Source organism: Antennarius striatus, chromosome 10, assembly GCF_040054535.1.
Source record: "Antennarius striatus isolate MH-2024 chromosome 10, ASM4005453v1, whole genome shotgun sequence".
NCBI lineage: Eukaryota > Metazoa > Chordata > Actinopteri > Lophiiformes > Antennariidae > Antennarius > Antennarius striatus.
In genome coordinates, this window is record NC_090785.1 from 21,922,504 (window position 1) to 21,949,920 (window position 27,417).

The following is a 27,417-nucleotide window of genomic DNA, read 5'->3' on the forward strand; positions in this document are numbered from 1 at the left end:
CCCTGAGTCACACTGTCCTCGCTTTTATGCCTTTTAATAAGTATTTTAATGTAGTATAATTTAAGTTAATAGGCTGTGTTTGCATTTACGTTGTTTTACTTTTGCGATGTTAAGCAACCGTGAGTGACAAGAAAGGAACCTAAAAAATAACTTGTATTATTATAATGACTGAAGTACTTCTTACTTCGGTGTAGTACTTCATGCTTCTACTGCAATGGATGTGTCATAGCTAAGATTATGAATATGAAGACGTTATAAGGAAAAGTTTAAAAGAGTTTAAAGGCTTCACCCTCACCGCTTGTTTCCATTTTAATAATCTGCTATAAATGGGTTTACCTTAAAACTTATGGGGTTTACTATTAGTTTTATCACAAAATCTCAAAATCATTAAGAAGTCATGCTTTTGTTTTCTATACCCTCTTGAAGTTAGTGCTCTAGGAGGATGTACATGAAGTGATTTACATATAGATATATTAATAAGGCCTTGTTGAAAAGATTTGGAGTGCATTCATCCAATAAGCCTTCATAGTCTTTGGGTGAATTTAATGTCATGTTTCTTTTTGTTTACCCTCAGGTCTCTGAACAGGATGGACAAATGACAGCAGAAGGTTCAGAACTACGAGCGTCCATGAGAAAACGACCTCCTAATAGTTATTGTGTAGCGTGTATGGGTTTGTGACGTGTGTACACACACACACACACACACACACACACACACACACACACACACACACACACACACACACACACACACACACACACACACACAGGGAGGCAGGTCTGCTAGTGAAAGACAACAAAACCAGCGACAGCATGTGACAAGAGTGACTGGGGTTAGGGGTCATGGGGTTGGGGGGGTAACTGGGGTTGGATGAAATCTGCATTGGACATACACATCCACACATATTCACGCACACACACACACTCACACACACACACACACTCACACACACACACACACACACACACTCACACACACACACACTCACACACACACTGGGCTGATTAGCTGAGGTGCTGCTTAGAATAAAAATGATCCTCCATTAATGATGATAAGACTCATGTCTAAGTGATTCTTGATCACTCTGGGACTTGTAAACAAGTATTTAGGTCATTTAAAATAACTGTGAACATGGATTTTTATTCTATTATAGATTTTTTTTATATTTTCTTTCGTAATTCATTTTCTCATCAGAATGACACTGCATGAAGTCAATTTAATTCAGGAGCAACATTTTATCTCTCTTTACTTATTTTGTTGTTTGTGTTCATCTCAGCGATTGTGTACCTTTAGATCTCACAATAATTACAGGCAAATTATGGGTGGAGGGTGGGAGAGTAAATGATTCCTCAGACTCTGACTTATAGTATATAGTATAGTTCATTTGGTTCCATTGACATTGCCATTGACACTTTGTTGTTGTAAGTTGTAGCCTACGTATGCGTCAAGCATCAAGTGGGTTTAGTTGGCTTATAGTTCTTTTTTTGTAAGTATTAAAATGTTTAAGTATTAAAATGTAAATGTTTAACATATAATGAGTGATAAATAATGTATAGGGGCAGCGAGGTGGTGCAATGGGTACTAACATCTAGTACAAACACCTGGGGTCTTCCTCCTCAGAGTTCCTGTGTTCTCCCTGTTTCTGCGTGGGTTCTCCCTCCCACCACCAAAAACATGCAGCTTAGGTGGACTGGTCTCTGTGAATTGGACTTAGGCGTGAGTGTGTGTGTGTGTGTGTGAGTGTGTGTGAGTGTGTGTTTGTCTCTCTTTGTGACCCTGCGATGAACTTACAACTTGGTGCACCCTGCCTTTATTACCTGACTCAGATAATCGGCTGAAGATGAGACGATTGGACGAAGACAATCGGATTGTCTTATCTTCAAGAAGATGAATGAATGAATGAATGAATGAATGAATGAATGAATGAATGAATGAATGAATGAATGAATGAATGAATGAACGAACTTCTAACTCAACTTAATTTAACCCAGTTGCGGGCGACTGGGTTAACCCAGTTAGTAAACCAATGAGATGAGACCTATATGCTGATGACACCCACCTTCACCGAGATTGGCTGATTTGACTATTTTATCTTTCTCATAATTTCTTGAGCATGGAGAAGAAGAAAAAGCAGGTCGATATTGGGGGTTTTTCTGCTTCAATGGAGAGAAACTTGGGTGATTTCCAAATAGGCTGCGCATCAATATTCATCCTGATAAATCACCACTTTCATCTTTCAGAATTTCACTCCCTCTTATTTCCACCACTGCCAACCCTACTTTCTGAGGTATTCTAACGTCTTGAAATCTGGTCAATGCGGTGGGCCACGGTGGAATACAAACTGTTTGAGCTCTTTGTGTATCCTCAAAGAAGTAAAGTTACTTCTGCTATAAGAAGATAACACTAAGAGAGGCTGTTAATGGGGGGATACAATAGTACTGAGATGTGTTTCTTACTTGCAGCCTCAATAAGAAAGCGATGGATACCTTGGGACAAAGTTGAGAGGAAGGTTTTCTGCACTCTAATGGTTCAAGTAACACATCTCTCTTTTCTTTAGTCAATCAATCTGATGTGTTTCTCCATTTTATTTCCTTTCACTTTTAATTTAAGGAGGAGGCTCCCTTTTAAAGCAGACCACTGTGAGCAAATGACTTGCAGGAGTCTTACATCCAACAAAGACCTTTGACAAAGGAAGGCACATTTTCCAATCAGAGGCAGCATGCCAGTGTTTTTTGTCTGAGAGTGTGTCTGTGGGTGGGTGACGCGACACACGGCTTATGAGAATATTTGAGTTAGAGTTTAACTCCAGTCCAGTGGAGGAAGGGCTAAGAGGTCAGGGGTCACCTCTGGTCTGACAAAAGGTGCCTGAACCTTCACAAAAAGTCATGTGCCTGGGAGCGGAGGCTGGGAGGAGAAGACTTATTACCATCGACTCTCGCCTCGCGCCTAACAATGAAGACTCAGCATCTGTACATCGCGCCACACTGACACTTATCCCTCAGTGGGATAGGACCATGACGCAGAGCACCAGAGACTGAAGGGGGGCTGGTGCAGGACATCTGTAGATATGTAGCATGTCGTGGCACTGAGCAGCGCCTGCTGTCACGTATCAGCAGATTGCCTGATTTAGGCTGCCAACCATCTGCATCTAATTACAGCTATTCATGGAGGCCACTTGGATAAATAACCTTCAAGTGAATAGTGAACACTACGCGCACCAGCAGATGAATAGATGCAGAGTGCAGAGCTCAGCTTTTGTCTGCCTGGACCTAAAATGTTCACAGAATGTAAGGGACCAAAGACATTTGCTTACAAGTCCAACTTCATATATATAGTCATAAATGGTATGACTTAAAATGATCAATAGAATGAAAAAGTGATCAAAATTTGCATCATTTATAAAGACAACATGACCTGTAGTCAACAGCAGCTCTCATTAAAATCTTACAGTGTTAAATATTAAGTGTCTGTTTTCCTAACATTCTCACTCTGTCTTCACACATTCTGTTGCAGACAGGTTGTTGTGTCCTTATTGCTCATCACTGCTCTGAACAAAGAGCGGTGGGGGTTGTCCTTTGTCTGAAGGTATTAACAGATGAGTAAGGCAGTGGGACAGGAGGGATGCATGATGGTTGGTTGTGCACCATCATGCAGCCTATGGGTGGACTGGTCTACGCCGGTCCGTCTGTGAACATGGATGGTTGTCTGTCTTTCCTGTGATCCCACTGGCGTCTCTTCCAGAGTGCACCCCACCTCTTGCCCATAGCCAGCTGTGATAGGGTTTAGCACAGGATAAGTGGCTGTAGATGAGACAATTACAAAGGATGGATAAAGTTAGTGGCTAATCCAAAGAACAAGAAAAATCTATCAAAAATGTCTTTAAATCAGATACTTGCTACTAGTTAAACAATTTTTTTTTAATCAACAATAGATGCTAGTTTAAATGGCAAACTAATGTTGTTACACCACTCATGCTTCTGGATTAGAGTACATAAATAAAAGTGGCGTATAGAAAAGACTCATTGGAGTGCTGTTGTGTTCTCATTTTAGAAAAGTGTTATTTATAGAAGAAAAGGGCAAGAGCAGAGTACGAGATTAAACATGAAGGAAGTAAACAAGTGTGGGGGGGGCGGGTGAGGTCGTCCTTTAGGCTAAGTCTGATGAATGAATGGTTGTGACTGATGACTGGGGCTTTTCTCATGGAAATCAACGGTGGCAAAGTAATTAGGAACTGCTTTCATTAGCCTTAACACAGCCAGGAAAGGAGACGCTCCTCGTGCACTAGTGTACTAGTGCACTGGTGCAGTGCTCCCTGTTTTTACAGTCTGCCCGACTAGAGAATGGCTCTTGGGAGCACTGGATTTGTTTGAACCTTAAGTTTTCATTAACAGACCTGCTAGCAAGAATGGAGAAGAAGAGGAGAAGGGAGAACTGAGGAGAAAGACAGCACTCAACTCCCCAAATCAGATCATTAGGCTGTTTTCTCTAAGTTATTTTTATCCAGTGGAAGGCTCTGATTCAAATTAATAGTCAAGTAGCTCCACTGCTGCTATGCAAACCCATAACCATAAGTTCATTTACCTCAAGAAAGTAGTGCATCCCTGGGATGCGCTGCAACAAAAATTTGTGCATCCCAGCATGACGTTTATGCATCCCAAAAGTAATAACAGAATATACGGTAAAAGCCGTACGCAAGGATTGAGTTTAGCCAATAGTACAACATAAAAACTAAACAACCAGTTCATTTGAATTATATTATTAATAATGTCATTACTGTTTATTGAGTAAAAAGAAAGAAAAGAATAAATTACATATTATTTTTTTATCAAAATGTTAAAGCCTGGCAGTTATTCTTTTAAAAAAAAGTTTCAGAAATATTGTGTCAGAGTAAATTATTTGAGCATAGAGAACTGACCTCTTTACATTTGTTACGTCTGCAAGGATGCTTAATACCAGAGATACCTAATTTTTTTCTATTAACTCTTTCTCTGCGACTTCAGCCAAACTATCCAAAGTTGGCTTCCTGTGACGTACGAGTCATAATGTATATTTTGTTGTTTAAGGAGATCCACATCAGGTACACCCATGTCAAGCATCAGTTCAACACTGATTGTCATTTGGTTTGGTTTTTTTCGGAGGCATGGTGATAACGTAAGATTAATTTGTCGCTCTCTCACTGCTGCGTGTAAAACGAGCAGACGTCGTGTTGCCGTTACTCTCGACTCAACTTTTTTCTGATGTAAATCATCTGCCGTGCTTTCCCCTCCCCCTCTTTTCAGTCTTTCTGGAATGTATATGTTGTGTTGCTCATGAATGATTCAGGAAGGACTACGGCGCTAAGTGTTACTGGCTTTTAATGTGTCCTTCCTCATCAGCACACGGGTATTAGCCTGGTCAACGTTTCAGCAAAGAAACACACACACACACACACACACACACACTCACACACACACACACACACACACACACACACACACACACACACACACACACACACACACACACACACACACACACACACACACACACACTGAAGACTCATGTAGCTGTGCCCTGCAGCTGCCTCCACACTTCCCTCAGTAGCTGCGAGTGTGTCTGTGTGCAAAACATGCGTTCAGTAGATGCCAGGAGACTCTTTAGTTGTCAGAAAATCTTGTTTACTTTTCATTTTTTACACCACACCACAGCCCCACTCTGGGGTTTTCTCATCGCTGCCATACTTCTAAAAACTTGTATAGCCTGTGCTCGTGCTTTTCCCCTGTCTATTTCTCTGAACAACTCAACCAACTGGCAGATTTGAGAGCCAGTTCCAACAAATATACATTCAGAGTTGTTTCTGTGAGCCAAACTCTGTTATGTTTTCGGGGGGGGGGGGGGGAAAGGCTTCTTTTCCTGACTTCGCACTGCAACAGACATACTGATACAGTTTCATTGAAAAAATTATTGCAGCTTATAAGACTGTCCTTCAAACGGTTTCCAGTGCAGACCATCAGACAAAGCTGTTGATCATTGGCCAGCTGAAACATTCTCCATGAGGCCATTCCAGTTTTGTTCTCCCTCCCAACCTAGAATGGGTTCAGATAAGGCATAAAGGACTGAGAATCATTAGGTCTGGCCTGGTTATAGCCCAAGTAATAAGTTAGTTTAGTATCCCCTTTAGTACCCCCTTCCCTTCAGGCTACCCTGATAAACACAACTGCTGTTTTTCCCTTTCTGGTCCTGTTAATTAAGACCATAAAACAAGATCCTGCAGTGATTAGTAATGGCACTGGTTTGCTTGCTCTAGCCAGATTTTTAAAAACCATACAGAGAAAGCTGTGTGAGGAAGTGTCGCAGAAAATTATTAACATGGAATGTGTTTCCCAGACAAGCCAATAAGGTAATAGGAAATAATGGGGAAACAAACCTGACGTACCTCCACTTCACAGTTGGTCTGATGTCTAATTGGAAAAAAAACAAAACAAAAACATTTAATAGCATTAAGAAATATAATTTTTATTACATGACTTTATTTGCACTATTATCATAATTTTGACGCTTGCCAATTACATTTGTGCATAATCCATTTCCTATATTAACCCGCTGAATGGCATTTCCCCTCTAAAGCAAGTAATGTGAAATATGGAGGCATTTTAAACAAAAGGTTAAACTGGATCTTCAGTCTGATGCTCACCAAACAAATATGGGGAGACTGTCTGGCCTGCTGTGAAATCTGATCCAGGGATCTATAAGAGTTTCCATGCAAATACCTCAAAATTAAGAACAGCCCCACTTCAAAAATAAAAAAGAAGAGTGAAGTTAGGGGCTCACATCTGCCAAGACTAACAGAAAGGAAGCCAAGGGGGCTGGTGTATGGCTGTGGCTCATAAATCGTCGGTCTAATGAATGAGTACTCCTGAAAATATGTCACCCATTGGCCGTGCACGTGTGGTGAACATTCAACTGGAGCCACACAAGAGGCCTTTGTTCACCCTGTTCTCCCCCTCCGACACTCACAAACTCTGTACTCGCTGCTGCTCTTCGTCTCTTGCTGAAATAGTGTTCATCAACCACGACTAATGACTTGAAACTCACCCAGGTTGTTGAAAAGCAAAGATAGAAGAAAAAAATCAGTGGAAACTTTATAACTGATAGCAGAGCAAAGATTTTATGTTGCGCTTGCTGCTTTGTGTGGAGGAGATGAACAGGGAGAATTGGTTTTATACGTTCTAAAATTAAACAAAAAGCAGATAGTTCAATTAGCATATGGCAGGCAGTACTTAGGATCACCTTTTTAATAATATAATAAAAACAAACAGGGGTGGAGTATACTATAGGTGTAACAATACAAATAGCTAAACCTGTAACAACCAGCAAGACATTGACCTCTGAGATGTGAAAAGAGGGCGTAGACCAGGAGCCATTGTGCAGCGTGGAAAAACAATGTGATCAGGTATCAGGGCAGCATATGCCAGACGTGTGTCCGTCAGGGAGGAGGGCTTTGGCTCCGTCACAACCTTACTGCAGGGAAGGAGTCTCTGTAGCAGTGTCTGTCGTGATCAAAACAGGCCTGCGCTGCGTGCACATGAAACCTGACTACCGCGAGTCTTTTGATGCAAACCCCAATGGTCAATAAGCTTTTGTGGGACAGAAAACCTACTGACAGAGTCCCTGCAGGGAGACACCTTTCTTCAGTTTGTCAGGACTGCGTAAATTTACATGCGTCTATGACAGACAACTTACACCTTGCAACTGCGTTGACTAGATATTCTGATTTTTGAAGCTCAGTAATATTGCATTAATTTCTAAACAATTACAACAAGGTTTTATTTGAACAATATTAAACTTATAAATAAGACTACATATGCATTCAGTATTAATTTCAGGGTACATTATTCCTGGACAGGTCTTTTCACATTGTGTGATCTTTGTGCTGCTCCTCAAAAGAACAAGATATATAAAAGCTTCTTTTCAAAGATCGAAAATAAGTCAGCAAGGTTAATAGTGGTGGCCTACAGTGAATACCTGACAAGATAAATGGCTTGTGTATAGCTCAGAAACCCCACTACCAAGTCAAGGAGCTCTTTAAATCGCTCCAAATGTGAATGAAGTCCTGGGAGGTAGTTAACAAGATAGCCCCCTAGGTAGAAGCATTGGCTTTATGTTTGGGCAGGCAATGCCAGCAACGACAATCAGAGCTGGCAAGAACAGAAACAACAGAAAAAAAACACTCTCTATGGCATGAGAACAATATTAACTCATTCAAATTAGACATAGACAGACCAACACAACTCTTACTGGCAGAAACATTTAGAAGCAAACATCACAATTCAAAGGTTTTAGGAACCACATTTTTACAAGGGAAATCTCATTTTAAGGGCCTGTACGTACACACACACACTCACACACACGCACAAATGTGAGTGTGAATAGTCTAAGAGTGCAAAAAATTTATTTGACCAGGAGGATCATTAATAGTAAATTTCTTCTTCTTCTTCTTCTGATCCTTTCCCTGTAGAGAGTTTGTCTCTTTGCTCTATCGCCTCCGTGTCAGACCCCATCAGCCTCAGTGACAGTAATGGGAAAAACACGTATAAATAGATGGTAAAGATTTTAAACAACAATAAACTTAAAGAGCGGGTTGACACAGCGTGGAGGGTGCACCTTGGTCTGGTGGCGGATGGGAGTCTTTCTACAAGCAGCCATTAACAAAAACGATTGGGAATCTCCAATGGAGGATTTTACACGGTGCTGTGGTCAACAAGTTTTATTGCAAGTTTGAATCTAAATATGTCGGAAAACTCTCCGTTCTGTTCTCACAGAGAAACTGTTTTTCACTGCTTCCTAGAGTGTCAGAGACTAGACAATCTGTTCCTGTTTTTAGAGAGACTCTTTGAGTGAAGAACTTGTGTTCAGTCAGTGGTTGGTTTAATTCACATATATTTTGCTTACGTTCCTATATACTATCTGTTTTTGAAATTTGATTTACTTTTTAAGAGAATCTCTTTTGGATTTTGTGTCAATAAACGTGATTTTAAAAATCAATCAAATCTTGTCCTTCTTCTTTTACTCGCTATTACTTCATTCATCTTCTTCAGCAATGGGTCACAGGTTCGAATATAGGTTACACTGGAGCCCGTCCCAGCTGACATCCTGCACAAGGCAGGTACAAGTTCGTCACAGGGCCATACAGAATGACAGACACCAACTCATACTCAAATTCACACCTATGGACCAATTCACCTCAAAGGCGGTGAGAAATGATCACAATGACAGTTGTAAGTTATTAAGCATCTTTTGAGGTCAAATGTAAATGTAGGAAACAAGATAAAGCGTTCCACTGATAACCAATAACAAACCACGGCCTCAGACTCCTGCCCAATCCTGTCAACACAGCTGCTAGGGTCTGCGGTCAGAAGATCAATGGCAGCCTACAACTCCATTGGTGGACATAGGTGGTAAAGTAAGTCATGAGGCTTAAGTCTTTTACAGGCTTTGCAAGCCCAGGGGGCCTCCTCAGAGGAACTCCCATATTAGAAGGACAGAACGGTGTATGAGCTTCTGTAGGAAAACATGGTACGGACGTTTGGGAAGGAAATGCTGAAGACTTTAGGTTGGCCTGAAGGATAGTTGGTCATTCATAGAGGGTTAGCTAACCCATTTGATAGCTTTCAGGCTATCAAACACAGTACAGTGGTACCTCTACTTACGAATGTCTCTACATACGAAATGTTCTACTTACAAACACCTCAACAGGAAAATATTACCTCTAGTTACAAAAGAAATTTTGAGTTACTAAAGGTAAAAACACAGTATGGGCTAATACTCGTAGCTCCCACAGGTTCCTGAACGCAACATTCTGATAGTTGCTCTGCCATTGGCTATTACCTAGCATCCTGGCACCCCATTGGCTAAGAGGGACCTCTGTGTGGAGCTAGATCGGTGTCTATGCAGCGTCCTCCTCATTCGGCCCTCGACCCATGAGGTGTTCTGATAGTTTTACGTAAATATATTAACTTTTAGAGTATTCACTATGGACCCCAAGAAAGTGACGGAGAAAAGAGGAAAAGAAAAGATGAAGAAAAGAGTTTTTTTGTCCGTACAAACAAAGCAAGAGATGATAGAAAAGCCTGAAAAAGGGATGCGTTTGGTTGATCTCACCAAAGAATATGGCCGTAATGCATCTACAATCACCACGTTATTAAAACAAGAGGAAGTTTAAGGAGTTTAAGGCGTCGCGTGGGTGGTTGGAGAAGTTCAGGAGGAGGACTGGAATTCACTCTGCTGTTCATGGTGGGGCAAGAGGGCATGAACCAAAGAGGGCAAAAAACAATGAGGACAGCAGTTAAAAGATAAATGACCGACATTATTATTCTTTATTCTTTGTTTTTTACGTTATACACAACTCTCATTTATTGTGTAATAATCTAATCGTAACATGTATTTGTTACATGTTTTGATGCATTTTTATGCTTTATAAAAAAATTTATGTCTGAATTTTGGGGGGCTTGGAATGGATTAGGGCATTTGCATGGAAAACGCGTCTCTACTTACGAAATTTTCTACTTTTGAAATTACTTCCAGAACCGATTATTTACGTAAGTAGAGGTACCACTGTACATGCACATTTCAGCCTGATGATACTTCGATCTGTTTTGTGTTTCCTCAGGTTACACAACAAATGGTTTTGGATTTCACAACACTGATACTCTTACTTCCCCTTATCTTGATACCATTGGTTACTCTGTCACTCAGATGTGCTTTCAGGCACCTAAATATAACACAGATTGGTGAATGCAAATCAGTTCTTTGTAATACCAAAGTATTCTATCGATAAAAAGCAAAAGTGGATAGTTTGGACACAGTCCCACAAGGCTTCCATTCAGATCTGTCTGTCAATATATCTAAACTTCATGGTGATCCAAACAGCAAATTACTTTCTGGAATTGCTTCAGTTCTGTCTGCAGCATTTAGTTTTGTCTTCATAAAAACTAAGTACAAAGCTGAGAACAAATCACAAATAACAGACCCGGCTCAACAGAAGTGTCTTTGTGTTGTTTTTCCTCTAACTGCAAATGTACACAACACGGCATCATGCTGACTTTGCTTCTGCACAACAGCAATGAGGACAGAATCTCAGAAACTGACACCAGAGTGTGATGTCTCTCTACTCACAGTGCAACCACCTAAACAAACGCCTATGTGGAAACAAATATTCAAATCTGCAGAATGGATGTTTGCAGATCCGTCACCACAGTCTCGTGTGTGTTTTTCTTCCCTTCACTCTCACATCTTCACAAAGAAAGAGTTTCCTTCCGAGAGACGACGGCACAAATTTTTATCTATGCAGGGTAGGAAGAAACACAACTTTGTAAGGTGACGAGGATAGTTGAATGTGAATATGATCTTTTAGTTTCTTTATGTGAGCGAAGTAATTGGTAAATAAAAAAAAGCTCATGTATTATTAATGTGAACTCAGGGGGAGAACGTTTACCTAAACTTAAAGGTCCCATATTATACTCTTTCTAATTAACTTTACACAGCTGACTGGTGTCCAACTACAATGTATTCAAAATATATAGAACCAAACTGATCCAAACTGAATTTCACTTGTTTAAATGTTCAAAAATGCCATATTGCATTTGCAATATGGCAAACGCAATATGCTCTATTCGCCCACACCGAGCATCTCCAAATGCATCTCCCTCATCTCATCTTTATGCCGGAAAATTGTGGAAATCATATAATAATGTGCAGACATTATTGGTGTGTGGTTGTTGCTGCAGCTGCTGCCCATTAGTCACTATGTTGACGAGTTGGGAGTGACGCAGCAGACATAAATGCACACACACACACACACACACACACATACACATACACACAGATTAGAGGAAGCGTGTAGGAATGTGTGTTTGGTGTGAACAGTGAATATCCCAGAGTTTGTTAACCCTGAGATGTGGGGAACTCAAAGTTTTCAGTTCCAGAAAGAAAGGCCCCTCCCACAGGTGTCTAAAAATAGCTAAGAAGAAACTAATGTCTCCAACAGTCTCCAAGCTTTGATACTGCAGTGAGTATCAGTAGTGTCTGTCTCCAGTCATCTGTACATTTTTATGGGACAACCAAGGTCTCACATAATAGTATTAAAATGAAATTATCTTCCAATGCCAAAGCAGAGCGGACAAAAGCAGAGTTAACTAGTTAGCCAAAAACATCATGGCTGACTTCACCATACTCGTATGCAACTGTAAATAAAATGTGGCGAAGCTTGCTTGTGGCCCCACTCCATAACAAACAAGGTCTCTCCTAATAGTATTTACATGAAAATATCTTCAAACGCAATGCAGAGCTGACAAAAGCAGAGCTAACTAGTTAGCCAAATATAAGCTGACTTCACCATACTCGTATGCAACTGTAAATAAAATGTGGCAAAGTTTGCTTGTGGCCCCACTGCATTTTCTCGGACAAGTATAGAGTGATCCTTTTATGAGGATCAGCGCTGAGGCAAAACCAGTTTTGTGCTGATCCTCATTGCTGCAAGAAGTCAGAGCACACACCAGCAAACCTGCAGGAAGGACAGGCAACATGTCATTAAAAGTGAAAAGTAATGATGGCCTCATTAAAGATGCTATTTGATTCGCACAACCAACAACTTGCGAGTCTATCTCTGATCGACCACATCACGACACACTGCTAGACAAACCCATCTTCCCTTTGGGGATGGACATGTCCTTATACCCCGGAGATGGGAGTTTTCTTGCTCAGACGGCCCGGGCTATGTCTGTCACTCCTGTCAATCACTAAGTTTGTTGTGTCATGAAAGAATTCTAAACAAGTTTCAGGACCGTTCCGTGAGTTTGTGAGCTGCATAGTCGATCTGTTTACTTTTCAGATTCTAGGAATTGGTAGCTTTAGGGAGGACCGCTATGTATATGTGAAGACCTGAGATAATAGGTTTTTCACAATATGACTCATTTAATACTGACACACATTCACCTTAAAAGTTTTTTTTTTAATTTTTTTATTGACTTCCCAATCATCCATCCATTTTCTACCGTTTCGGGTCATGTTTCGGCCGGGTCATGGGGAGCTGGAGCCTATCCCAGCTGACTGAGGGCGTGAGGCCAGTGTGGGCTAAACTGTCCACAACATCACTCTTTCTCGATATGGGGACCTGGAACTTTCTAGTTCTCCCTCAAAATTTGTTAGAGGTAATTCAAAACAATTCAAAACAATATCCTCCTGTACTTCAGATGTGATTGAGCACTGTGTAAATAAAAGTTGAGTTGAGTTGAGAATATACATAAGCACCACAAAGAAATGTTTTGACCCTGTTTTCTATGGAATAACTTCAGCCAGCTTCTGAGAAGTGGACCATCAAATGCAAAGGTTTTGGGTGTCTGCTGCCTTTTAGGGGGTCATCCATGGATGGAGTTTTGCTTTAATTCTGTGTTACTGATTCATCATGCTCTATTTATTCTAAACACCAGCTTATTTTGACTTGTCCCATTTGATTCTGTTACGAAGAGCACCTCTGCTGATTATCCATCGCAGTTTAATAAAAGATGTGTTAACTCTGGCCAAGCTTGAAGGGTGGAGGGAGGAAGAAGACCCCGATTCCTCAGCCTCGGAACACAAATCCCTTCCGTCTCATGCGAGCTAACAACATGCTAATGAGATGACGGCAGATGCTCGCGTGCCTTTACAATCCTCCTGACCCCTGACACACGCCGAGACCCCCCCTTCTGTCTGATGCAGGGAGAGGCTGAATATCTCTACTACCTCATTTCTAGCCCTTGATTGTAAAGTAACTGTTATTGATTTCATGATATTAACACCAATAACCATCTTTTGTTTCTCTTAGTACCAATTAGCCTCTGCTGATTTGTCATTTCCTGGAGTTACAATTCTGACGTTATATATTTGCTGGATTCAGACATAAGAAGGAAAATGAAGTGAGCACATATATGTTCTAAAAGAACCACACACATGACACTAAACACAGTAACACTCCAACTCTCCACCCCACACCCCTGGTGTGTGTTGGGCTCATTCTCCAGGGAGAGAGGATGGTTTGGGAGGGGTGTCTCATGACTCCCTCTCTCCACCTGCTAGGCAGCCTTTGTCATCAGGATCTCCTGCTTCATTTCAATGACAAAGTTTTTTGGAGACCTTCGCCCTGCACCCCTCACACTCCCCTCCAAACTCCCTTTCAGAAATTTTATTGTCCCCGAGGGCAGAATCCATCCCATCACCCACTCAGCCATCGCTCCTCCATATGAGTCGTCTGGGATTGCCGGTGGCCTTTCTTCCCTCCAAAAAAGAATAAATGCTCTCTGTGATGTTTGATACCTCCGTCTATATTACTGCTGACCATTTGGATATGATAGTCAATAGATTCCATCTGTGCCATACACAATCTTGCATCTTACAATATTTCACAAGAGAATAGAGAATACAACCTTTTTTTTTGTAGCCCCATCAGTTTTAACTGTTACATTTTTTTTCACGATTATCTCTTTTCATTCTATATAATATATTATCAGTATAATATGAAGGAACATTTCCTTTTATTAAACTTTTGCCAGTAACCATTAATGCCATTAGGATACCAGCAGCTCCCCGCCTGGAGGGTTGTAGTACTATGTACAGTATTTTGGGGCAACAGCAGGTAAACCTATGGCGGCTGAATAGACACTCATCATCATTTTGACTGCAAGACTAAAAAGATATAAGTGATACGATATAGATACACTTTTATTTCAGTGAGGTTTGTCCAAATGTGATCTTGGTTAAATGAAATGATGATGATGATGATATAAAATTAATTTAAATACATGTTAATGTTAGATTCACACTGGAAGCATTCATAACATCGTAGGAAAGTGCACTATCTTTGCTGATGTGCTCATTTCATGTTTGATGGATACTTTATATATATATATATATATATATATATATATATATATATATATATATATATATATATATATATATATATATATATATATATATATATATATATATATATATATATATATAAAAACCTCCCAGGAACACTTAGGCATAACTCATTTCTCCAGTTTATGTTTTGAAATTGTCCAGTACTTGAAGATTTTAGATACGGAGTTCAACTCAGTTCTTTATCCCTTCAGATCGGGGTTTGAATTCCACGTTTGACTAAATGTGAAGTTTTTGACTTATATCATAACCTCCCTCAGTTTAACCCCACTTCACCGTTTGTTTAGATCAGTCATGTAGTTTGGATCCTTCATTTGAGGAATCTAAATTAAGAATGTCTGACTTGTATTTTCTTTAACTTTTTTTCCAAACACGAGAGTCCAAATGCTGACCCAAAGCATTCTCAACTGGTATTTATTGTTGTTCTTCTAAAAAAAAATAATCAACTCACAATACTGCTTCTATCTAGTGACAGAATGTGTCTGAAATCATTTTGGAAAGTGAATTAGTTGTCTTTTGTAGCTGAAGCTCAGCTCAAAATACAGGGACTCAGCCAACGCTGATATAAAGTTAGAGACATGGGAGGGTTTTTTTGTTGGTGGTGGTGAAAGGTGGTATTTATTCTGTATTCAGTGTCCCATACTTAAAACATCAGTAGTAATATCCCATCCTCTGGTTGGATTAGTACAGATTATGATTCTAAACATTACATTCTGTCAGAGACTAACTGTTGGAAGAATTACTCTAGTCGATATTTCACCAAGTGATGGTGAACAAACACCACTAACAGCCTGCAGTCGTTTGTGAATTCATAAAATGAACATTTTCAGACTGTGAACTGAATGGACTCTTTGCCCTTGTGAAGTCGCTCAGCATCAGCGTGTATGTATATGAGCTGGTGAGCTGATGTCCATGTGTTTGCTCAGAGACAGATGGCGGTGCAGAGAGCCTGTTCCCACGGGTCACACATAGGAATTTAAAATGCAGATAAAATCCATCACAGAGAAACATCCTCCCAAAGACGCCGGCCCCAGATAATATGCTCTGTTGAAACCAATCGGCGTGCTAGACATCAGATGTGTCTTGCTCTCTAAATGAAAATATTGAGAATACATTATGTGCAGTGTGACTCATTACTTTCCAAATTATTTGGGGAAATGGAATCTAGGGAAACCTTCAAAATGGGCTTCTGATGGCTTATTTTAGTCAGGGACAAACTGATAAAGTTTTTTTTTTTTTTCAAAAGTTTGCTGTGAACTTTTAAGTGTGGAGAATGTATTAATACAGGCTAGAAAATGAAGTATCTTGATCCTTTGCAGCTTCACTGAAAAAATACCAGCAGCTGTGAGTCATCTAAACAATAGAAAACCAACTAAATAAGATCGGTTTAGAAGGTTATTCCACTATATATATATATATATATATATATATATATATGTGTGTGTGTGTGTGTGTGTGTGTGTGTGTGTGTGTGTGTGTGTGTGTGTGTGTGTGTGTGTGTGAATGAATGAATGAATGAATAAATAAATAAATATTGGTGTTACCTCTACAGGGTATGGGGGGGGGGTGCAGGCTTCAGGTAGACCACTGGTATTCAGTGGTGGGGGTATAAACTGATGGACAGGGGTGGTTTGATGTGGTTTCGTGCCCAGCACCCCCTCCTCACTTCCCTTCATCACGTATCATAATATTGTAAGTTGGTTTAATGGGTTTGCTTTTCGCTTTCAACAATGCTGTGATGATATTATTAGAGCATTTTACGCAATATTTGATTTTTAACTCCCCGGGTCACAACATCACCACCGTCTCCCTCCTCCTAGAAGTGTTCTGAGAGGAAGAACTTTTTACGCGCGTCTGACAAAAGAGCAGAATTGGCACACGTTTCGAATAGAAACCATAACAATGCAAGTCTGCCGCGGGTCAGTGTGTGTGTGTGTGTGTGTGTGTGTGTGTGTGTGTGTGTGTGTGTGTGTGTGTGTGTGTGTGTGTGTGTGTGAGCCCAGAAAATGTCCTCCTCTGGCTCCTTGTTGTGGCACACTTTTAATGCTGGGGTGTTCTCTGTGCAGTTCGGGGTGGTGGCGGGGGGGTGCGAGACGGGGTTACTATCAATAGTCCCTCCTGTGCTGCGAGAAAACCATTCTGGTGGGGGTCGGGGGTTGAGGTGGTGGAGGGGTAGACGCTTTTTTGGGTGCGGGGCGGGCAAAGAGAGAGAGACTGAAGGAGTGACGGAGCAGAGTGCGCGGCGCAGAGCGCGCACTTTGCGCGCGCACAGACACACACACACACGCACACACACACGCACACACACACACGCACACACACAAACACACACACACTTTGACTTCCTCCCTCTCTCTCCCCTGCTCTCTCACTGACTCTCCCGCACAGACTGGGAGAAAGCTGCGCCTTTTCTTCTCCCAGACGTTCCTTCTGACTCCATCACAGACGCACACACTCATTAGGAGACAGGCATACGTTGGTGTAAGCAACAGATTTGTTTACCAGGACAAGAGCTGTTCTTTTCTGAAGTTAAGCGCACTATATATATATATTTATGCATTTATTTATTTATTTTTGATTTTTCTTGCTTTTGCGGACTTCTTTGCGGACAGTGAGCAGCAGCCGGAGGATTTAACAATGACAGGCGTTTGAGAACAATTTTATTTTCTTTACCCCCCCCCCCCATTTTTTTTCTGCTTCTTTGAAGTGTGGCACAGAAGATGGAGGCAAAGATCCAAACCAAAGGAAATCTATTCTCTTCGGCACTATTCAAACTACTCCTTGTGGTCGCACTTACGCACAGCGCCAGCAGTAAGACTTTGAAATATAAAGTTTATGAAGAGCAAAAAGTGGGCACTGTTATTGCCAGGCTTAAGGAGGATGTTTCGGGTGTTTTATCAAAATTACCGAATTCCCTGACCTTTCGGTTCCGAGCTATGCAAAGAGGGAGCACGTCGCTCCTGTCTGTTCGGGAGGAGGACGGAGAGATCAGCATCGCCTCTAAAATCGACCGAGAGAAGCTTTGTGAGAAAAACTTGAACTGCTCGATAGAATTCGACGTAGTCACCCTCCCCACGGAGTACCTGCAGCTTTTCCATGTGGAGGTGGAAGTGTTGGACATCAACGACAACTCCCCGCACTTCTCCCGCGCCATCGTTCCAATTGAGATCTCCGAGAGCGCATCCGTGGGGACGCGCGTCCCGCTGGATGGCGCAGTGGATGCGGACGTCGGGGAGAACTCTCTGCACACATACTCTCTGACACCCAATAATTTCTTTAAAATTGACATCAGGACCAGGACGGACGGAGCCAAGTACGCCGAGCTGGTGGTAATGAGGGAGTTGGACCGGGAGCTGCAGTCCAGCTACCAGTTGCAACTCACAGCCTCGGATAATGGTGCCCCCCCAAAGTCTGGCTCCACTTTGCTCAAGGTCAGCATCTCTGATTCAAATGATAACAGTCCAGCTTTCGATGAGCAGGCATATATTATCAGTTTGCAGGAAAACTCTCCCCTTGGGACTCTGCTCATTGATTTAAATGCCACAGACCCAGATGAGGGCACTAATGGGAAAATAGTTTACTCCTTCAGTAGCCATGTGTCACAAAAGATCTTGGAAATATTTAAGATAAATCCAGAAAGTGGACACATTACTCTGATCAAAAACGTGGACTATGAAGCCGCTGCCTCCTATGAGCTGGATGTTCAGGCTCAGGATTTGGGCCCTAATTCCATCCCTGGTCTTTGCAAAATTGTGGTGAAAGTGGTGGATGTGAATGACAACAAACCAGAGATAAACATCAACCTGATGACGCCTGGCAAAGAGGAAGTGGCCTACATTTCAGAGGGTGCACCTGTGGACACCTTCATAGCTCTGGTGCGTGTTGATGACATTGATGGTGGACTTAACGGTGAAGTGGTGTGTAGGTTGCACGGCCACGGCCACTTCAGACTCCAGAAGACCTACGAGAAGAACTACATGATCCTCACCAATGTGTCACTGGACAGGGAGAAGAGGTCAGAGTACAGTCTGACCGTCATAGCTGAAGACAGGGGCTCCCCCAGCCTCTCCACTATCAAACACTTCACAGTTCAAGTGCTGGATGAAAACGACAATCCACCACTTTTTGAGAAGAGTCGCTATGAGGTTTTTAAGTCAGAGAATAATTCTCCTGGAGCATACCTGATGACTGTAGTGGCCTCAGATCCAGATCTTGGCACCAATGGCCAAGTGACCTACACCATCATAGATACCCTGATCCAAGGGAGCCCTATCTCCACTTACGTTACCATTGACCCCTCTAATGGTGCCATTTATGCGCTACGCAGCTTTGACCACGAGGACGTGAGCCGAATCACCTTCACCATTCAGGCACGTGACGGGGGAAACCCCGTCCTGTCATCTAACACCACTGTCCTGCTGACTGTTTTGGATGAAAATGACAATTCACCCATCATTCACTCCCCCTCCCTGCGGAATCACACCGCCGAGCTGCCTGTGTGGAAGTATGCGTCGCCGGGCCAACTGGTCACCGCGCTTAAAGTCACGGATCGTGATGCTGGTGCCAATGGAGAACTTAGCTGCACCATCGTGGGCGGTAATGAAGACGGACTGTTTATAATGGATGCTCGTCGCTGTGAACTCAGAACCAATGCAAGTCTTGAGCAGGCTCCACGGGATGTAATGGAGATCAGGGTGGAAGTGCAGGACAGGGGCAGCAGTCGGCTGTCCACGGGGGCTCTCCTCAGGCTCACTCTGCAGGAGACGATGGACATCCTTCCTCCTCTTCATCCCACTGGCTCCAGCCAGGCTCCACTAGACCTCTCCCTCATTGTCATCATCTCTCTTGGTGCCGTTTGTGCTCTGCTGCTTATTGTCATGGTGATGTTTGCCACTGCCCGCTGTAGTCGTGAGAAGAAGGACCCCAGACATAACTACAACTGCAGAGTTGCGGAGAACAGCTACCAAAACCACCCCAAGAAGCCCGCTAGGCAGATACACAAGTCCGACATCACCCTGGTCCCAACTGTTAACGGGACGCTGCCTGTCCGTGCCCACTCGCATTCCCCCTCAGCCTCACCCACACCTGAGAGGGGTACCCTGGGGAGCAGGCAGAGCCATCACAGCCGGCAGTCCCTCAGTAGCTTAGTAACCATCTCGTCCAATCACGTACCAGAGAACTTTGCCCTGGAGCTAGCCCACACTACCCCCCCTGTAGAGGTAAGACAGAATTGATGCTTTTTTGTAATTTTTCGAACCCATTTTTTGCTTAAAGTAGTAAAGATAAATTACCAAATAAACAACATTGATCTATAATTTACAATGTTATCATATTAAGTATTTGTTCTGAATTTATTCATTCCTCCCATATTTTGTTACTCGCAGCCGTTTGTGTCATGTTTTTGTTGACCATCACATTCAGGGCCAAGTCATAAATTCATGCCTACCCCAACACCTACCCCCTTCCCCCACAATTCTCCTCACCCAACATTGTCTTGTGGCCTTGCTTGTTTGACTCCATTCATTTTCCCCTCTTCATTTTTTCCTTTATTTTTGTCTTTTTCTTTCTTTTTTGTCTTTTTGTTTGTTTCCCTTGGGATTGTAGCAAGTCTCACAGCTTCTGTCCATGCTCCATCAGGGCCAGTACCAGCCACGACCAAGCTTCAGAGGCAATAAATACACCAGGAGCTACAGGTAATGCACACACACTGGGATCTGTGTGAAACCTTTATTTTGCGACATTGAAAATAGTATGATTCAGATTTAGGCATATTCTAATGTACTCTTTGATAAAATCACAGAAAAAAGTTTTCCTTGTAATTTTTTTCTGTTGTCAGCAATTTTGCATGGTCTCTTATACACATACCCACAAGCCTTTTGGTTTAGAGTCAAACTGTATGCTCAATAACTTTGCATTTGCATAATTCTATGTAAAACCTCCTCTGCAGAGAACTCTCAGTCTCTGTGTGCATCTCATTATCCATCAGTTGCATGCCTTTCCCTTCCAATTTGATCATTTTATCAGAAATTGCAATTTTTCTCAGAGAAATGTATAGAATCTGTGTGTTTCTCCATGCAGGTATGCCCTGAATGAGATGGATAAGTTCAGTCTGAAGGACAGCGGTCGTGGGGACAGTGAAGCCGGGGACAGTGACTACGAGCCTGGCCGGGAGTCACCCATGGATAGGCTCCTTGGTGAGGGCTTTACTGAGATATATGCCCCTGACGGTCAACACAGATCGCATGCAGGTACACCCCTGGTCCCATCTACCACACCCCACTACCCTCTGATCATATTCAGTCACCTCCCTGCGCCCTTGTTTCCCAAAAATCCGACTGTAAATGTAAAGTGCAGCATTTTATTTCAATTTATTTTGAGAATTCATATGTTTTACACCAAACTAAAAATTGTGAATACACTATTATTAAATGGCATGCAATTATTTCCACTAAGGATTTGGTTATAGAATACACTGTCAAAAACTAATGTCAAGTAATTGACATTGATTTTTGTGCATTTATAAATCAAACAACCCAAAGGTGAAGTCTCTAAAAATATCAATCTAAAACAAAAAAAAATACTTAATGTATTTTAATAGCATAAAAATAGAAGAAAACATTGGTTTCTGTTGTCCCACTGAGCAGTCATGTAATCAGTCAGTGTTAAAAACACTGCTGTCATCAGGATGCATAGACATTAATTATACCATTAATGTCATAATATAACTGTGGTCAAATGCTGGTCCACAATGTCTTTGCATTGGATCTTTATTATAGTTCAACTTGGCCAAATGAGAGTTTCTCAAACTTAGGATAGCACCCCCATCTAGAGGTCACCTGATGACCAGATATAGTTTGACTTAGAGTGACATGTCGATGTCGATGGCACATTTTTTAAAATAAAATTATTATTTCAATAATTATGCATGATCAGTTACAATATTTTTAGATGTCATACCTCATCTGCATTTCAATGGAGTACTCCCATTCTCTACATAACAATGTAAGTTATAGGTTGAGCCATTCATTCCTCCAACCCACACTAGCCCTGAGGTTTTCTCTTTCCTGAGCAAGCCTTCCTAATAATGGGGAATGGAAGCCACTGTCCTAATTTTGTGAGTTCTACAGATGATGCACAACACAACTCCAAATATGATTAAACGTTTACTCAACCTTTAAGGAAAGAATTTGATAAAAAAGTATGTGAATGGAACAAACATAACAAAAATAAAGAAATAAATAAAAATATGTGGAAGAGTAGTACCTTGAGATACGAGCTGCTTCACGTACAATTTTTCTTTAGGATGCAAGGCGTCGAACTGTTCATAGTTTTGTTTGACATACGAGCCTTGTGACTTCTTGTTTTTCTTTTCATACTTTATCATTTGTTACATAACTGATTATATATATATATATATATATATATATATATATATATATATATATATATATATATATATATATATATATATATATAAAATTATGCACATGTTAAGTATGCATTGGTTGATAAAAATATGTTTTTTACTGTCAAAATTCAGAAGGTTTTAGACATTTTTACAAGACATGATACATATTAAAATGATTTTTATTATCTTAAATGGAGAAATTTTGTTTGGCGTAAGACTTTGTTTGACTTACCGGCTCAGTCATGTAACAAATTGAATGTGTTTCTCAAGGTACTACTGTATATGACTCTCATGATCTTATGCTGTATGCATTTTGTTTTCATCAAAAGACGCCAGGCGTAAATAATCTGACCCATCTTTAATCCCCCCTAAAATAATGAATCTTAGTGACATGTCAGTTAACAGGATCATTAGAACGTTGTGCCCCATCAGCAGAGACTTTGGGTTAGGCCGTGGTAAATGTAAAGCCCCAATGCATCCCACTCCTGCTGCCTGCTGTAGCATGTTTTCTGGGTTCTGCATGTGTTGGCCTTTGTGATTTTTGAATATTTCTTACATTTAACCACTACAGCTGATCTCACTGTCATTCATTTTTTGGAATACAGCGTGTCTTTACGTAACTCAATGGATCCCCTTTCTAGCCATTCATTGATTCTCCCAACTGGCATTGATCTACATTGATTTTCCATCCTGGTTCCAACAGTTGACTGGCAAATGAAACCTTTGTTTGCACTGATTGACACAACCGACTCCCAAGTTCTTGATCCTTCAAACATAAGATTAAGTCTGTTCCGTTACAGCGCGTAGATGAGTTGGAAACACTGTCACATGCTGTAAAATGCTTCTCCCTATGAGTCTGTCTCAGGTGAAGTCACACAGGTTGCTAACTGCCACAGCTTTCTTTATCACAGCAGACCTCTTCTCCCAGAACTCCCACTTCTTTCCATCCGGCTTCCCACACAGCCAGCACTTGATTTGAGCTACATCCCAATTAAAGTTGACCCAGACGGGCAGACAGTCTCTCCGCTAACACCTCCTGCCTTTCTCCCATCCTCCTTCATAGCTCTGTGGAGAGGCTCGGCTCGTTAGTCCCTCTCTCTTTCCTCCCTTCAAGCCTTCACTTGAAGCCATCCACACAGAAGCCCTGGTGCTTCTCTGATGAAAAGCAGCAATTTAATTGACGTGTGATGAACAGTTGCTATGGAGTCAACTCTGAGTTGCGCTCGTGATTAAACCCTGAAGAGCATAATTACATTTCAAAGCTCACCTTTCTCCCGCTATGTGGTCACCCTGCCTCCACCCCCGTGCCCACTGCAGCACGGATGATTTCAAGCAGCGTTTAGTCAGTGCTTTATCATTATCGCTAGAAAAGGTAGTCCTCTCGGCTCAAGGGACAATGAGATATAACCCCTGATTTAGCTCACCTAGAAACGGTTCCATACAGCATGATAACTCTGAATATACCTCTGTGCATTTACCACTGAAAACTGCACATACACATACTTAAACATGGCAAAAATAGTAGCTCCTTATTCACCTATTTTTACTGCTTACTATTATGTTTGTAGGTAGATACACATTGTCGTTAATACTACGTATTATCACGTTTGAGCTTGACAACCCTGAAGTCAGAGCAGTATTTCTAAACTTAATTTCACGTTAGAAGCTAAATACTTTTTTTTTTTTTTACTCTCATCAGCAGGGCATCTAAACTGTGCTATTTTTTTACTTCCCAAATGCACTTTTCATCTAGTTTATGATGTATTATAAATGTTCCCTTTCATGTTAATGAGGGAATAATGAAGTCCTTCAATAGTACTACTGAGGAGTACCATACTCTTTTAATGAAGGTTTTAAGATTGCATATTTGATTTGTCTAATTTATTCTTCAAAGAGTTTGTATTTGAAGATGTAATATTAAACAGATCAACTTGAAAGGAAAAAAAACCAGGGCTTTTAAAGGATTTATTATGAATGAGTAATAGGCATTGAAAAGCAATGCTCAATGTCTCTCCATGCTAAATACATCAGAAGGTAGTGTAGCAGGCATCAGTCCGCAGAGAGCCTTTCAGACTAATTAAAGCGGATCTACAAAAAGTGCAACAAAAATATCTGAGAAGAAGCAGACAAATATCAGATGGATGGAAGGAGACACAATCGTCAAGAATCCTCTTTATTTCCCCACCGTTGTGATAAAATGGTCAAATCAGAATAATGCCTGATGATCAATCAAAGAACTAAAATAATATGAGACGTACATTTTCACATTCGCAGTATCTGTCACATTACCATTTTCAACTGGTATGTGGACAAAAATGGAGAAATACGGGCAAGTACGTAACAGCACATTTCATGTATTTGCAACCAATTTATTTTGTCTTTATCAAGTAATTGATCAATTGCTCAATTGCTTTAACTCTACCCCATACTGAGGTTGGTCATGAAATGCTGTAGAGGTCCAAAAAGGAGAAAACCAATGGCTAGGTGTCATTTGAGAACATTCTTCTTCTTATTGGGCATCATATAAATAGTCATCATTAACATAATGAATATAAAATTGATCTTAGATCCATGCCATTTGAGGATTGAGTAAAAAATGATAACCAATCAAAAACAAAACAAACAATAGTTAGCAGACACAACTTGTCTTTTGGTTTAAAAACTAACTTTGGTTTAACCATGTCTGATTTTAGCAACTACATCTGATTGACATTATTTATGAGTGTGTGTGTATCTGTCATTACAGCGATGAGGCTCTGCACAGAGGAGTGTCGTGTCCTGGGTCACTCAGACCAGTGCTGGATGCCACCCCTGGTCTCTTCAGCCTCATCCTCTTCTGACTACCGCAGCAACCTGTACATCCCTGGAGAAGAATCCCACCAAGCCATGGACCTCTCTCAAGAGAAGACTCCACAGCCTTGCACTGACACTGGTCCCACTCGTAACCAAAGCTTCTCCACTTTTGGCAAGGAGCTGAGTGGTGAAGAGGATGGAGAGGAAGAGAGGAGGGAGGAGGGAGAGCAGGGAGCAAGAGATGAAGACCTTTGTGGCACCACATCATTACTGTCAGAGATGAGCAGTGTGTTCCAGCGGCTGTTACCCCAAGGTTTGGACTCCTACATGCAGGTCAATGAAAGCCAGAAGGGGACTAGCCTTAGTGGGGTGGGCATTCCCATTACCGGATCATTAGATCGGAGAAGAGGCCATCTCCCCGGCAAGTCTAACCCCTCTGCTCACCAGCAGGGTGTGGCTGCGTGGGCTGCCAACACCCACTTCCAGAACCCTGGTAGCAGCATTGGCCCTTCCGGCCACCATCAGGGTGGCAGCTACCACACCCTGAAACCAAGCACCAAGCTCAGCTCTCAGAGTAGCAGCCACAAGGGGTCACAGGTGACCAAAAACAGTCCCCAAAACAGTGGGCATTCCCCCAAACTCCACAGCAGCTCCCTGCTCACAGCACTGGTCAACCCCACTCAGGTGCAACCTACCCTGGCCCCTGTCCCAGTTCCAATTCCACTCTCTGGGTCCTCCTCCAAGTGGCTGCCAGCCATGGAGGAGATCCCAGAAAACTATGAGGAGGATGATTTTGACTCAGTGCTGAACCACCTTCAGGGCAAACGCAGTGAAAGTAGGCATGAGCTGGTGGACGCCAGCGAGCTGGTGGCCGAGATCAACAAACTTTTACAGGATGTCAGGCAGAGCTAAGGTTCCTGTCTGTTATCACCGTTATTTATTTAACGCTCATTGCCCGTTTCCTTTCATTTAACATAAAAGTAAAGAACTGAAAAAAAAGGACATAAAAAAGCGATGAATTTAAAAAAAGCAGACCCGCAATTGTCGTTAAATTTGCTTTTCTAAAATAATAATCGTGTTTTGTGAATGCTAATTATCCCAAAAAAAATTGTTTGTAAGTGCTGGTTTGGTACGCAATCTACACTATGTGACCGTATTTATCTTTGTATTTTAAAAATACATTTGTATACTTATATTTATAAAAAAAACTGTATATAAACTTAATCAGAAGTCTATTTTTATATTGTAAATGCATGTTGCCTACAAACACATTGAATCAAGATTTTGACATGCGACTGACATTCTAAGTATTTAAATTGTCTTTTGTATTGTGATTCGTTTTTTTATTTTATTTGTCACTATGATATGTATACACAAATATATTAATGACTTAATGGACATTTGTCTTTGTGGATTATTATTGAAAAGTGGACAGTAAACAAATAAAAATGACAAATTATGGAAGTGTCCGTGGTTTATACTGAAGGTTTTTCTTGGGTTTTTTTGGCAGAGAAATTATTAACTTACCCATTCAAGAATGAATAAATGTGTGCATGAAATAAAACATGTAGATGTTGGTTATACTGAAAAAAAAACGTATCTGCTGTCTGCTACCCAACAAATGTCATACCAACCGACCGATCAACCAAAATGACCAATGAATTAACCAACGAACAATCATGAGACACACCTAATGACAATATCTGTTCAGGCCAATACATCAGAAACTCATGAAAATAAAAAAGACCTATGAAACACTGTGGGTGAGTAGGAGAGTCTAAACTCATGTAGTCTTACTCCTCAGCAAATTGGTTTTTGTGCTTTCAATGATATTCATGTGTTTGGTGAAGTATTTTCACCAAACATTAAATGAAATTTTTTGGAATGAGGAATGTTGTCACAACCAAGAAAAACACAAGGCTCTTTCTCCTGTCAAACTCACACACACACACACACACACACACACACACACACACACACTTGAATTAAAAAAAACAACAACAACAAAGACTTAAAAATGTGTTGGCTGTGGAGGAATGGACTATGGAAGCAGTTGGGGATAGTTGTTATGAAAACACACTGGAGGGGTTCGATGGAGATATCCTTACCCCCACTGCAACTGCTTTAATACTTCATGATGAGTGACACCTAGAGTCTCACCATATACACTGTAAAACCATGAGTCCAGCACCCAGCTCCCCTTACCATATAAAACCAGCTGCTCCAGCCCTGACATGGAAAGAGCGCAGACAACTAGAGGGAGCCCCCTGCAGGAGAA

General features: G+C 41.3%; 1 protein-coding gene and 1 long non-coding RNA gene across 4 annotated transcripts; one reads left to right on the forward strand and one right to left on the reverse strand.

Annotated features, from left to right (window-relative positions):
• Positions 1-3,432: 3,432 nt before the first annotated feature.
• On the reverse strand, positions 3,433-18,113 carry LOC137602518 (uncharacterized). The gene is made up of 3 exons (XR_011037172.1): positions 18,022-18,113; positions 6,408-6,441; positions 3,433-3,801 (listed from the first exon to the last, which is right to left on the reverse strand). It is a non-coding gene; the product is annotated as an uncharacterized lncRNA (long non-coding RNA).
• Positions 17,373-26,598, forward strand: pcdh18b (protocadherin 18b). Of its 3 annotated transcripts, none has more exons than XM_068325331.1 (4): positions 17,373-20,157; positions 20,543-20,631; positions 21,017-21,186; positions 25,093-26,598. In XM_068325331.1, the coding sequence occupies exons 1-4, from the start codon at positions 17,659-17,661 to the stop codon at positions 26,049-26,051; spliced, it is 3,717 nt and encodes a 1,238-aa protein (XP_068181432.1). In that variant the 5' UTR covers positions 17,373-17,658; the 3' UTR covers positions 26,052-26,598. The 3 variants fall into 3 exon arrangements, with proteins under 3 accessions (XP_068181432.1, XP_068181434.1, XP_068181433.1); XM_068325333.1 differs by having other exon boundaries at positions 21,017-21,132; XM_068325332.1 differs by having other exon boundaries at positions 20,576-20,631.
• The last annotated feature ends 819 nt before the right edge of the window (positions 26,599-27,417 follow it).